General features: G+C 38.9%; 1 protein-coding gene across 1 annotated transcript in view; it reads left to right on the top strand.

The window, feature by feature from the left end:
* The window catches only part of CD44 (CD44 molecule (Indian blood group)), a 57303-nt gene extending 47759 nt beyond the window's left edge, over positions 1 to 9544 (top strand). Inside the window, exons 7-9 of the mRNA XM_010586019.1 lie at positions 1870 to 1992; positions 3405 to 3483; positions 6955 to 9544. Of these exons, the coding sequence (XP_010584321.1) occupies positions 1870 to 1992; positions 3405 to 3483; positions 6955 to 7171 (419 nt within the window). The 3' untranslated portion in view covers positions 7172 to 9544. The remainder of the gene's footprint in view (positions 1 to 1869; positions 1993 to 3404; positions 3484 to 6954) is intronic.
* The last annotated feature ends 3012 nt before the right edge of the window (positions 9545 to 12556 follow it).

Genomic DNA, 12556 nt, shown 5'->3' with positions numbered 1-12556 from the left:
CACAATACAAGGGAACTACTAGGACACTACCATCATCATAAAAAAGTTTATTTATTGAAGGGTTCATTTGTAATGTTGCCCTATATAGCCGTAATGGAATGGAAAAGATTCATGAATGTATTGGCAGACTATAGTTAAAGGCTTTCTCTGAACAAACAAATGGCTTGATGTACTATACTGCTTTCTTTCACTTGCTTTTTCTCTACAGAAATGTTTAAGCTGTGGTCTTACATCACACTAATGACTGATTTGTTGCCCAAGTGTCCACGGAGTAACAAATCAGTCCACTGAAGGAACACAAAAAATAACTGTCAAAAAGAAAAAAATCTACTATGTCATCAAAATGAAATGTAGAGAGCTTTTGAGGATCCCTCCCTGCCACTTGCAAGCCAGAACAGCAGGGGACATAACTGAATCCTGTGTCATCTTCTCAGTGTTCAGGGGAGGGGAAGGGTGAATGTAGCAGTTCTCTAAGTGCACTAATTTTAATAAATGTCTGAGTGCCTTTATAAGGGGCTTTGTGGTGGAAAAGCTCTGGCATTTCTCAGGATGATATAAAGCACCTTAAAAAAAATAATCTGCTGAGATGTGGAGTAGACAAGTGAGTATGTTCCTCTTGGTCAGCTTTCTTGGATCAGGACCCTTAGTTGCTGAATTAGTGCTCTGTCCTTTGTGGTGAGGTAGCACAAAACAACTCACCAGGCAGTAAGTTTCTTGTTAATAAAAAGAATGAAAACATCTGGAAGATTCATGAACTACTTGCTGGATAAGCTTAACAGAGGGGGAAAAAACGTGCTTCTCAGTTTTGTACTTACCAGCTGCTATTAGGAAATGAGATCAGAAGTGCTGGGTAGAAATGAGTTGCAGTGTGTATTAAAGAAAAAGAAAAAGAACTTTACAGCTGATTAGAGTAAGTGCTTAATTTGCTCTATCAGAGTCTGGAAGAATTCAGAGAGGTGGAGATCTGTAATATCTTTTTTGTAGTGCTCATCAAGTAGTAGTCCCAAATGAAATCACTGTATCTGTAGTCTGCTGATAATTTTAGACTTGGGATACCCATATGGCAACAGCATGAGCCAGAAATGTAATTGCATAAAAGTTAAGCGGTATGGCCAGCATAGCAAATACTTGAGACTGGAAGTATGCATTTTGATTTAAGATCTAATACCGTCTTAGAACCGAATTACACAACTTATTAAGAAGAACCAGGGGATCCACTTCTAAGATTACAGAGAGCATTTTTTTCTATTTGGAAAAATAAAGTCCCACTCTATACATAGCTATCAATTTAAAACAATTCAGAGAACTATCCTTCTGTTTTATGAAAGCATTAGTTTTAGAAAGTCAGTTTTATCCTGAGTAGGAATAAAATTAAAAGTTTCAAAATATCTCTGTATTGGTCATTTTAGGTTTAAATAAGAAAGTAAAGTTGTGGGTGTTTTTTTTTCTCTCTCTTCTTTTCTCACTCTCTTTTCCCCATGGTACAGACACGGTGTTTGACTTGTATGACAAAGGCCTCTTCAGAAAGTTGCCACCATTCACATCTTCATATTTTCGCCACAAAATTTCTAGGCAATTATAACTGCATTTTGGTTCACAAAAACATAGCATAATCAAAACTGAACCATATGAGAAAGACAAGAGGGGAAAACTGTGAGTTTTGTTATTCAAAATACTAAAACTAGCCATAGTTCGGATGAGTATGATGACTATAATCTATGTAAGAGTTTTCAGTATAAATACTTTTCAATGACCTCAGCATGATCTTTCTAGAACATGGTTTTTTAACTGTGAAAGTCATAGTCTTTGTACGTCGCTGATAAATATTCACTAAGCATATTTGGCCTAACAGATAGTTTTGTTCTTTAGGATCTACCTCCAGTATATATGGTAATCAAGGACCACACAAGGGACATTACGAATATACTACTTTTCCTGGAGAGACCACAACAACAAAAATAGTTTCACAACCAAGGTCAGCCCAGGTACCAGGTAGGTTTTTGAAGTCAAATGTTTTAACAATTTAAGCACAGAGTTGTATTAATATGAACTGAAGCAAGAGATTAAAATGTAGGTCAAGTACAGTTGTCCACGCTTTGTTCTGAATCAGATAATACTCAGCATTTTCACTAGTAGTCTGAAAAATGGAGCATACTGTAACTCTTATAATTCTCCAGCAATATCAAGATGAGAGAAATCATGCATTTGTAGAATGGGATTAACATCCAAATAAGCTTTATAAATTGATATGACATCAGGCAAAATTCAGTAAAGATATATGCAAATTATCATATCCATGAGAATGTTTGGTGAAAGTAATAGCTGAGGCAAGTGTTCCAGAATAGGGCTTGCAGATTAAAACGGAACAGAAAGAAGCCAACACCATGATACAACTGCAAAAGAATGCAAATATATTCTGGGATTTATTAACAGTAAAGTCATTTTTAAAACATTTCATTTTAAAAATTATCCCACTCTACTTAGGCCTACCAAGTCCAGAGCTGAAGCTCTGCATTCAGTTCAAGGCATTGCATTAATCACAGAGAAAAAAAAACAAAGAAGAGCACAAAGAAAATTTTGGAAAGGTAACCTTTGAAGCAGCTTTTGAAGAACTCATCATTTTCAGAGAAAACTAATGGGAGATATGAGAATAGTATGCAACAAAAAGAATGTTTATCAGTTTTTCACCATAAGTAATAATAATTAACTAATTAGAAGAAGTAATTTGTTTCAAATGAAATGTAGGAGACTTGTTAAACAAGGGAGACTTGTTTCAAACAAACAAAGGAGTTAGCTCTTAGGAGAGGATCTCTGTCTATAATGTTAGTACAGCATAAAGAATAGGCTACTGGGAAGGTTGTGAAATCTTGTTTACTAAAAACGTTAAGAGCAAATGCAACACCCTCAGCCGTCTCCTTATTGACCCTGTCTCACTGGAGTGAAATGTAGCTGATACGACCTCTTAGGGTCCCTTCCAGTTTTGTAGTTTGTTTTTGTTTTTTTTTTTAGAGTTTGCCCCCCAAATACCCCTTAAAATAAGGTTTTAAATGAAAAAATGAACATTTCAGTCTACCTGAAAGTCATCCTGCTTTTGTGCCTGGGATTGCAGGTGTATCATTGCTAAGCCTTTTCTTTTGCTCTTGGAGCAATGTCCACCAAAGTACAGTGCTCATAGGAGCTAACAGTAACGGGGTATTTCATCTGAGTTGGCCTGAATGGTGAAAATGTATTCAATTTGTGCACAAGCACTTTGTAGAACAAACAAACATTCCTGTAAGCTAGGGAAAACAGTCTGGCAGTTTAAAGAATGTAAAAGAGCTTTTGTTCTTGCAGTTCTATGAAATGGCAAAACTACAAGCGATACGCTAACACGCTCTCCTCCCCTCCCTTCCCTCTCCCCACAGAATGGCTGATCATAGTTGCCGCTCTTGTGGCACTTGCATTGATTCTTGCAGTGTGCATTGCTGTTAACAGTCGGAGAAGGTAAGGTGGCCCCTTTACTTTTTCAAAACACACTGCCTTGCTGTTTCCTTCATTGAGAAGCTTCAGAGCTTCGTGGAAGAGCCGAGTAGCAGAACCCAGGAAAGACCTTCCTCTGCCAAGCTCTGTGACTTGGGGCGTGAGAGCCCAGGTCTCCGTGTCCTGCACGGGTCACACATCAGCCTTCACGCTCATGTGGAACCGCGTGAAGTCAGTAGCTGTGTAAACCCTTTGGTCTTACTTGTAGGTGGAAATCAACTCTATATAGATCAGAGAATTAATTATTCTCTACCTATTACTTATTAATAGGAAAATCCTGTCCAGCCAGAGTAAAAATTACATGAGATGGACACAGACAGTAGTAACCACAGGATGAGCTGCATATAATCCTCCATGATTAACAGTGTTGTCTGTGTATTAGACGATTGCTGTCACAGGATTAATTTGTTCCTTCCAAACAAAAGGCAGGATCACAGCTAGCAGGGATATATTTTAACTCTGCTATCAGAGCACTCAATAGCTGTATTTGCTCCGCTTTACAGATGACGAAGCTGAGGAATAGAAACTTGCAGTGATCTGTGCAAAGTTAGCCAGGAAATTTGAAAACACTCTAGCCTAAAGGATAGGCTGTAAAGTTCTTAACTCTTTCTTTTCTCTGGGGGCTGTTCTGAGGTTACTTCTCAATTGTCTTAAACAGCTTTTTACCACTTGAATGTTAAAGTTGAACCCTTTAATGGAATAACTGTTTTCTACTTGAATGTTCAGTTTGAACTTTTTTTATCAGAGTAACCATATAACATGTGGTGGTTTTTGTTCAGGAAGCAGTGAGCAATTTATTCCTAGTCTGCTGGTTGCAGGAAAGCACATGTTAATGCTTATGTGAAATAGTGTCAAGGTCCTCCAAACCATGACATGGGTGCTAGAATAAAGCACTGCCACCGTGGTGAGGGAGCAACCCAGGCAGTCCCTGCCCATAACGCGGAAGGCTCCTATGAGACAAACCGGGGCAAACTAAACGCCAAATTGTCAGATAGTAAACTGATGCAGTTTTGCTGAAGTCAGTGGTGAGATGCCACCTGACATGTTTGCCCTACGACTGTATCCACAATATCAGTGCTTCTCTGACTATTATTAGAGACCTGTTGAAATAAGAAAGCTATCAAGCATATGTTGAGACAGAAAACTCCACAACTTACTTTCTGTGAAGTGATTCTGGAGTTACACAGCCTGAATGGCACGGCTTATTGATTTCTATGTTACTCTGTTATGCCTTTAAAAGTTTAGACTGTCATTGTTTCCTTCCTCTTAACCCAGAGTCACCATAGGAACAGACAAACAGGGCCCCTATGGCTAATTATAGATTGCATCTGACAAGAAATGAAACAATCTCAGAGCTGTAAATTATGGTCTAGGTACTGTTAATGGAAAACGTACCTTTTACGTGGAGCTTCTATGCAGCTGGGAGTGAGTTGCAAAGAGAGAAAGTGCATGTGGGTGCATGTATGTGTACGAATGCATGGATTAGACCCTAGCAATATGTGTTCATCACTGTGACGAAAACTTTTTGAAGCCCGGACGTACTCTGGTATGCTTGAAACAAGTGGAATTTTTTCTTTCACTTTAGCAGGATGCAAATGATAACATGAGTAAGTCAAGAATCCTTTCTTCATCTATTCTGATAAGTGCTAATACACTGAAAATTCATAGAGAGGTAGTTGCTGTGCAGTCAGCATACCGCATGTGAATGCCAACTAATCTGAAACTAACACTGCAGCAGTGCTATGAGAAAACTGGATACCAGAGAAAGGAGGGTTGAGCATTTCAGTGTTAGCTGAGCAGTAAGTTGGGAACGTTTCAAGCATTCGTTTATTTAAAAAGTGGGAACGATCTGTGGTTTTATTTGTGTAATGCTGTCGTTTACACCATTTTTTAAATGAATGCTAACTGAAGCATCTCTAGTTTCAGTCTCATTCGGGTTGTCTCAAAAAGCCTAAAGCAGCATAGGCCTTAGTTTCAAACTAGTTAACTTCCCTGATTCAGAAATCAATAAATTTAGCCTTTCTAGTTAGGAGATCCATATGGCAAGCATTTCAAACAAGAAATTAGGCCTCCTCAGTAAATAGCAAATTGCTTGGCTAGAGCATTTCTTTTTTTTTTTTTTTTTTTTAAATTGGTGTTGTCATAAGTTGTCTAAACCAAAACCCAAGATGGCCAAGGTTCAGTGTGGTCCTATTTAGTTAGTTATTTCTCCTGTTGCAATGAAGACTGCCTCTGGCTGGTGCCTGTTGTAAAAAGTGTTAGGATCTCCTTCCAGGTCCCAACAGAGGAGGCTGCCCAGCCTGACCATCACGTCAGGAAAGACACTCTGAGCTGCTCTTTGGAGAGGCTGTGGAGCTCCACAGCTCCTCGCTGGCCTCTTTCGGCATTTCATGGCTGCAGAGCAGGAATCATTCCCCAGGGTGTATGTAACATTAGCACAGTGAACTGACCTACTTCAGGTAAAATAACCCTCATCTATCGGTCAGTAAGCATGAAAAAAATAATATTTCAGAAGGATAATGGTATAATTGAACTGCCAAAGTAGTCATTTGGGCAAAATATGCTTCATTTAAGAAGAAAGCACTTTAAAGTATAACTTCACAGAGACATTATCCCTCTTAAGAGAGCTGTGCTTTGTATATTCTGTTTACACAAGACTGTTGAAGGACAAGTAGGATGTTCAGCACTGTGTAGCCAGAGAACCATCTTCATGGTCTGGGGCAAATCTGACAGCTGTGTAACTAGTACTTCTTACTACCCTGAAGAATACCCAACCCACATTGACCAGCATGCATCAGTTTTGGACTGGTGACTTTTTAAAAGTGTGTGTGTGTGTGTGTGTGTGTGTGTTCATTCAGAGCTACATGCAGAGTTTATTGGGCAGCACTGCAATGAGTGTAACTTTAAAAGCACAGTAGCTATTTCCTACTTTAATATCGTAAGAAACTATGCTGTTGATAGCAGCAAGAGTATTTATCTGTATTTCCTTGCTGTTGGCAGGCTTCCAGGCCTGACAAGCTAATACAAAGTGCTTTCTCAAGAACTTGAGCATTTTCAAAGATGTGGTCTCAAGTCTGGATTTAGAATGACCCTGTCCTTATAGTGGAATACATACAAAGTTCATTAATGTGGATATATCCAAATGTTAGAAAATCTTTTCTAGCTTTCAGTAATGAATGTTATTCCTATCTGTAGTAACAACAGACATAAATCGATTAAGTGAGCTCCTGCCAAATTTTATGCATATAATGGTGGATGCTTTCAAAAATAAAATATGCAATATGGAGAAACTTTACACTTTGCATCATATAAGTCTGCACTGGCAGGCACAAGTTTCATTTCCAAGCACCTTTTTCTAAATATTGACTTTCAGTTTTTTTCTTATTTCTGTTAGTCTCCAGTCATAGTAATTATGTTCTTTTCATTTCTTTCTAGATGTGGGCAGAAGAAAAAGTTAGTGATTAACAATGGCAAAGGGGCAGTGGAGGATAGGAAGACAAGTGGATTAAATGGAGATGCCAGCAAATCACAAGAAATGGTGCACTTGGTTCATAAAGAACAGTCAAATGACCAAACAGGACCATGTGACGAATTCCTGACTGTTAATGAAACACAGAATCATCAGGAGCTTGACATGAAGAGTGGAGTGTAACGGTACCAAGATGCCAAGTAGATCAGAGCTGGGGAAATCAAAATCACATGGAACTTGGACAGGAATTCATAGATGCACTGTGCTACTGATGTCTTTTGACCATAATTAAACATAAGTTTTATTCATTTTTAATCACTTTAAAACGATGTCTGAGTTACAAAATTGACATTCGCTTTCTGAAATAAGCCCCCAAGAGTTGCATAATGTTTTCAGTTCCCAGTTCCTACACAGAGGACACTCACTGTGTCCTGGGTGTCAGGAGGGATGCAAGTTTACATCATTGTTCCCCAGATGGAGGGTCTTCACTGTGTGGACTTACAGAAGTATCCAGTCACTCTATCTCACAGGCATTTAAGGTACTAAACTTGCCAATGGTACAAGAGTAAGTGAGGAACAAATGTCAAGAGCAAAAAATCAAGTTTAAACCAAAAAGACCTCCTATGCAATATCTAAAACACCAGAATCCTTCAGAAACGCCTTCCAATCAGGAAGAGCAGTAGGTGCATTCGGAGTCTGCCAGTATAAACCACCATAATGATTTATGGCTTGGTCTGCAATGACGGAAACCCAGAAGGACAAAATTTATTTATCTCTATTTTTAAATGTCTATGGGCATACAGCAAATCTTCTTGGGAGGGGGAATAAAGAGATGAAAACGAGGTGATACATAATAAACTTCTATACTTTATTATCCTAACAATCTGTACAGTTATCCTTGAGTTTTTGAGTTGTTCATTGCTCTTCCCCCTCCCTCCTTCATTGGTCATAGTTTGTGCATGTTTTCAATGAGTCTGTTAGGATAATGACTAAAACAGAATGACTCCAGCTCTATCACACATGCACAAATCAAGCAATTTGAGATTATTAGGGAAGACGACAGTATTTTATTCCTGACGAATAGGTCTCTATCTTCTGCTCCATTTTACTTAGGAGATGCTGAGCCTAGTAAAACTTGTTTCCCCTATAACTATTATGTTACACCACTTTGCTGATTTTTTAACAGTTGCCCTTCTATGATCTTGCTCACTTCCTCTGGATTCTATTTATTTCAGCCACGGTTTTCCCTCTGCTTTTTAAAAATACAAAAGAAACGTTGCTTGCTAATTGGTACCAGAAGTTCAAATTCTACAGAAAAGATTGAAGAAAATTAAAGGAAACTCTCCCAGCCATGTAATATAGTAAAGTAGCTGCAGCCGCATTGTTATATGCTTTTGTTTTGTGCTTATGTGTCTCTTACGTAAAGTATTTGTATTAAGCTATGATGCTGTGCATTATATTGATATGAATTATCAGAAAGAAAATTATTTACTACCGGTGGTCTGTGCCATTTTTAAGAAAGTGTATTGGAATGGAGGGAGAATGAAAACTTCTAACTGGGCTGCCTCAAGAAAATGCAAGTAAAAACAATCTAAGGTAATTGCAACCAGTGGTCTGTCAGCTGTGGGATGGGGAACATCCTGCAGCAGGGTTGAGTGTTCTGTTCACCGACCATAGCACCTGTCTTTGAAACCGTTCTGCTAAAGCATGTTATTTTATGTTCTCCATCTGAAGCAATCTGGAGGACGAGTATTCAGCTGGCTAAATACTAACATTAGCTAGTACTGATCTTTACTGGAACATAAAGCACAAGACTATTGATTATATTTCTCAGTCACAGCCCTCCAGCAGTTTCCCATGTGTTCTACTGAGTTGCTCAGTGCCCTGGTATCTGCAGGCAGATCTCTTCAGGAGCAATTTACGCCTGGGCAAAAGGTCCCAAGATGAGGTGTGATTTTAAAGTACGCATAGGATGTTTCCTGACTTTATGTAGGTCAGTGTGTTTCACCTATGAACAGTCACACAGCTTGTGGTCCAAAGGTGTTCAAGCAAGCTGAAGCGAATGGGGTCAAGGTGATTTACACTATCAGTACTTGTGGTCCACTGTCAAACGTCTCAGTCCTTTCATGTATTATAATACTGAACTGTGCAGTAGGAAATCTGTTGACTCTGTGCATTGATTTTTGTTTAATTCCTGTAATGTTTTTAAGCAAGCTTTTCTATTTGTCATTATAAATCAAAATGATCTGTTGAAGGCTGTGTTTAAACTGGTGTTATGTACTCATTTCACTAAGTATGGAGATCCAGAGTAAGAATTATTCCTCTCTTTAAATCCTAGTTGATAGGTCTCAATCAAAAGGAGCTATTTCATTCTCTTGAAAGCTAAATTTTTCTTTAAAAAAAAGAAAAACACTGGGGCATGTTATTCATCTTCCTATTCAGATGTTTAATGGAGAAATCCACAAACTCCTTCCTAATTTATCTGATGTTCAGTAGCTATAAATGCACAGACAACACTGGTTGGCTTCTTTTTATATTTTTAAATAGGGAGATGCTCAAGTTCTCTTTACAGAGGCAATGCCATTATTTTATATATGCTGATTCTTTTTAGATTATTTCACGTGATTCATGTGTAATTAAGTTTCATTATAGTTTCAGAACTAGATGGCCATTTCATATGTGTAATATCGTACATATTTTTATTAATCTTGGTTTTATTATTTGAGGGGTTGTTTGTTGTGTGTATGTATTTTTTTATATAGAGCACTTGATATCTTTGCATATTTATTTAACAGATTAATCAGAAGGAAAGAAAATATCATCTCTAAATTGTAACTAGAAATAGTATTGCTAAAAAGACATTGAACTGTAAAATAAGCTTCCAAAAATAAACTTGATTCCACATCGAGGATAAAAAGTAAGACTGGCATTATCAGCGGGAGAGAAGTATTCAGCAGGAGGGTCGTTTTTAGTACTGGTGACCCAGGGGTCATTTTTTCTGCTTGCAAACTCTAAGCCAGGTTCAGCTGAATGCTGTGTGACCTTGCCTGCTCTGCCAGCCTCCCATAGGCTCCCCAGGTGCTCTGGGAGTTAGCTATTAACTCAGCTTCCCCCTAGAAGCAGACAAGTCGGTCCAGTTTAAGATCAGCCCAGTAAGATCTTGATGACTATTCCTGGCTCGCTGAACCAATGGCACTTGCGAGAGCGCAGCGCCCAGCAATATCTGGCTCTTCCCTCAGGGTGCTGACAAGACCAGTTGGGTCTTGGTCTACCCTTGGTGCCTGGGAAGAATGAGGATCTCTCCCAAAAATGCTGAGGAGACCATGCTGGACCTAGAACAGACCCCGTGATCAGCTTGTGTTATTCCTTTGCCTTCAACAGTTTTAAATAAATGTAATCCAGACCACATGTCTCATGGAAATACTGTCTAAAGGAGTAAGCATATTTAAAAGAGGGATTGTATGTTTTATGAGAATGTAATATTTTCATCAAACAATCCAAGGTGATTGTTTCACCTGTATTTTCTTGAAGATCTTACAATGAGTATTTGATTAAAGCAGAGAAAGGATATGTGGCCATCATGTCTACCTGCGTGGATGCGTTGTTCAACCCTTTCTACAACATCAGTTCCAAAATTATACTGCTGCCCAATGTTTTTCCCATGATAGGGATGTCTTTTGTGTGGCCTTTGTCGTCAACAACAACAGCCTCTGTACTAAGTAGTTTTGAAGCATGTTGCCTGGAATATTATTAGGAGACAATTACCAAGTGTTTCTTCAGCACACAGAAACAATGCTGTGCAGGGATAGAGGTCAGTGTATCATCCTGGTTAGGGCTGGTCCCAATTACTCTTTCTGTAGATGAAGGAAAGAAATTAAATCCTCTGACAACTGTGTTCTGCCTCAGCATACACAGACACCAGGATGTTTTGTAAGCCAGCAGTTAATGGGTTTATTTTATGCTATATTAGGCCATTAGCTAATAATTATTTCTTAGCCTTATTAAACAATTCAAGGTTCTGGCTCCTCTGGTTGCAAGAGATTTGATTAGTCAAATACAAGCCCTTTTGGTAACCACAGGTACTGACTAGTTTTCCTCTGTGGAGGGGAGAAGGACAAAAAGGTGGCAGGAAAAGCGCTGCACTGTTCCTTGGGGTGCAGTTCCAGCTGTGTGGGAGTGGGTGACAAAACTCTTGTTCCTTATGGGGAGCAAGAATTGTGCAAAGGTGTTTTGGGGGTGGGAGCTCTGGGGGATTAGGGACGGAGGGAGGACATGGTCACTGGGAGAGGAAGTAAAGGGAGAGTGAAATTTCTGTGCTACTCCTGGGAAAGTCCCTTCAACACCCCCAGGATTTTGGCACTTGAACATATCACAGCTCTGAGAAGGAAAAAAAATTGGCCTTTTCCTGTGAACCCCCCACCTCCAGGTCACCCTCTACATTAACCACCGCATTTGCAAACTGATTTTGAATATTTTTCCCCTGGTAGCTTATTTCTCGTTATTACTATGCCATGCTGCATGTGGCATCCACCAACACCATGCTGAGAGCAAGCAGCTGTGACGATGAGAAATGACAGGCAAAGTGCAAATTTAGCAAAGATGAGTAACAGAGACTGTACTTTTTGTCATCCCTGTCTCGCCCATTTGGAGTAAGGTTAGCAAGAGCAAGATTTCAAGAACATTTCTCTTCTTGCTCATCTTCCTGTTTTTAAAGTACCAGACTTACACAGATCTTCACATAGGTTAGATGTGCTGCTGCACAGCTTTTTGAAAAGTTGAAATTGAAGAAGCAAATCCATCATCAAAGAAGCCCTCCTGACCGCAAAGGAGCCGATTATTGTTAACGTGCAAGTAAAGCAGAAGCAGTGAAAGCTATACACACACTTTAAACACAGCCTTCTTTCAATTTTGTCTGGATGGTTCCAGCAAGCATTAGAAAGGTTTTGCCTGAGCAACAGCTTCAAGGGGTCTCAAACTTTTTATAAAAACTTCTTACTCCACAGGTAAAAGGGTTTTGGACGAACAATTGGATGGATGAAGCCCATTTTCATACATTCTCTGCCACACAAATCTGTTTGTTGACTGCTGATGTGAATGTCATTAGTTGTGTGTTTTCTTTCTGAAAAAAAGAAAAAAATTAAAATTATGGAGTTTTGGATCAAAACAAGGCCACAAAGACTGTCAAATGAGAAGATGACTGGTTTTTGTTTGCAGAAATATACATAGTTTTAGCTAGTTTTAATAGATCTACCTGTGCAAAATTACTTTTTTTGGGGGGGGAAAGACTCACCATGCCTAATACATAACATAGCTTTCCCTTTGTACTAAAATTAAATTCTTAAAAGTAATTTATTTCCCATTGGAAAAAATGCCTGTGTAAATTTACAGTAAAATAGGATTTGTCAAGTCAAATAGGATGTCAGAAATTTAAGTGCACCTATCAGAAAACTCTCAAGCGTTTTTTAGAATATTGGGGCAAAGTCTCACTCTGAAACACCCACCTAACTCAGACTTTATCTCGACAGCAGCTTTCTTCTGGTGCTGAAGCCGAGGCAAGAGGCTGCCTTG

Source organism: Haliaeetus leucocephalus, unplaced genomic scaffold (assembly GCF_000737465.1).
Source record: "Haliaeetus leucocephalus isolate CR32 unplaced genomic scaffold, Haliaeetus_leucocephalus-4.0 Scaffold138, whole genome shotgun sequence".
Taxonomy (NCBI): domain Eukaryota; kingdom Metazoa; phylum Chordata; class Aves; order Accipitriformes; family Accipitridae; genus Haliaeetus; species Haliaeetus leucocephalus.
Note: the sequence above shows the minus strand (reverse complement) of the source record. Positions and strands in the feature narration are given on the sequence as shown.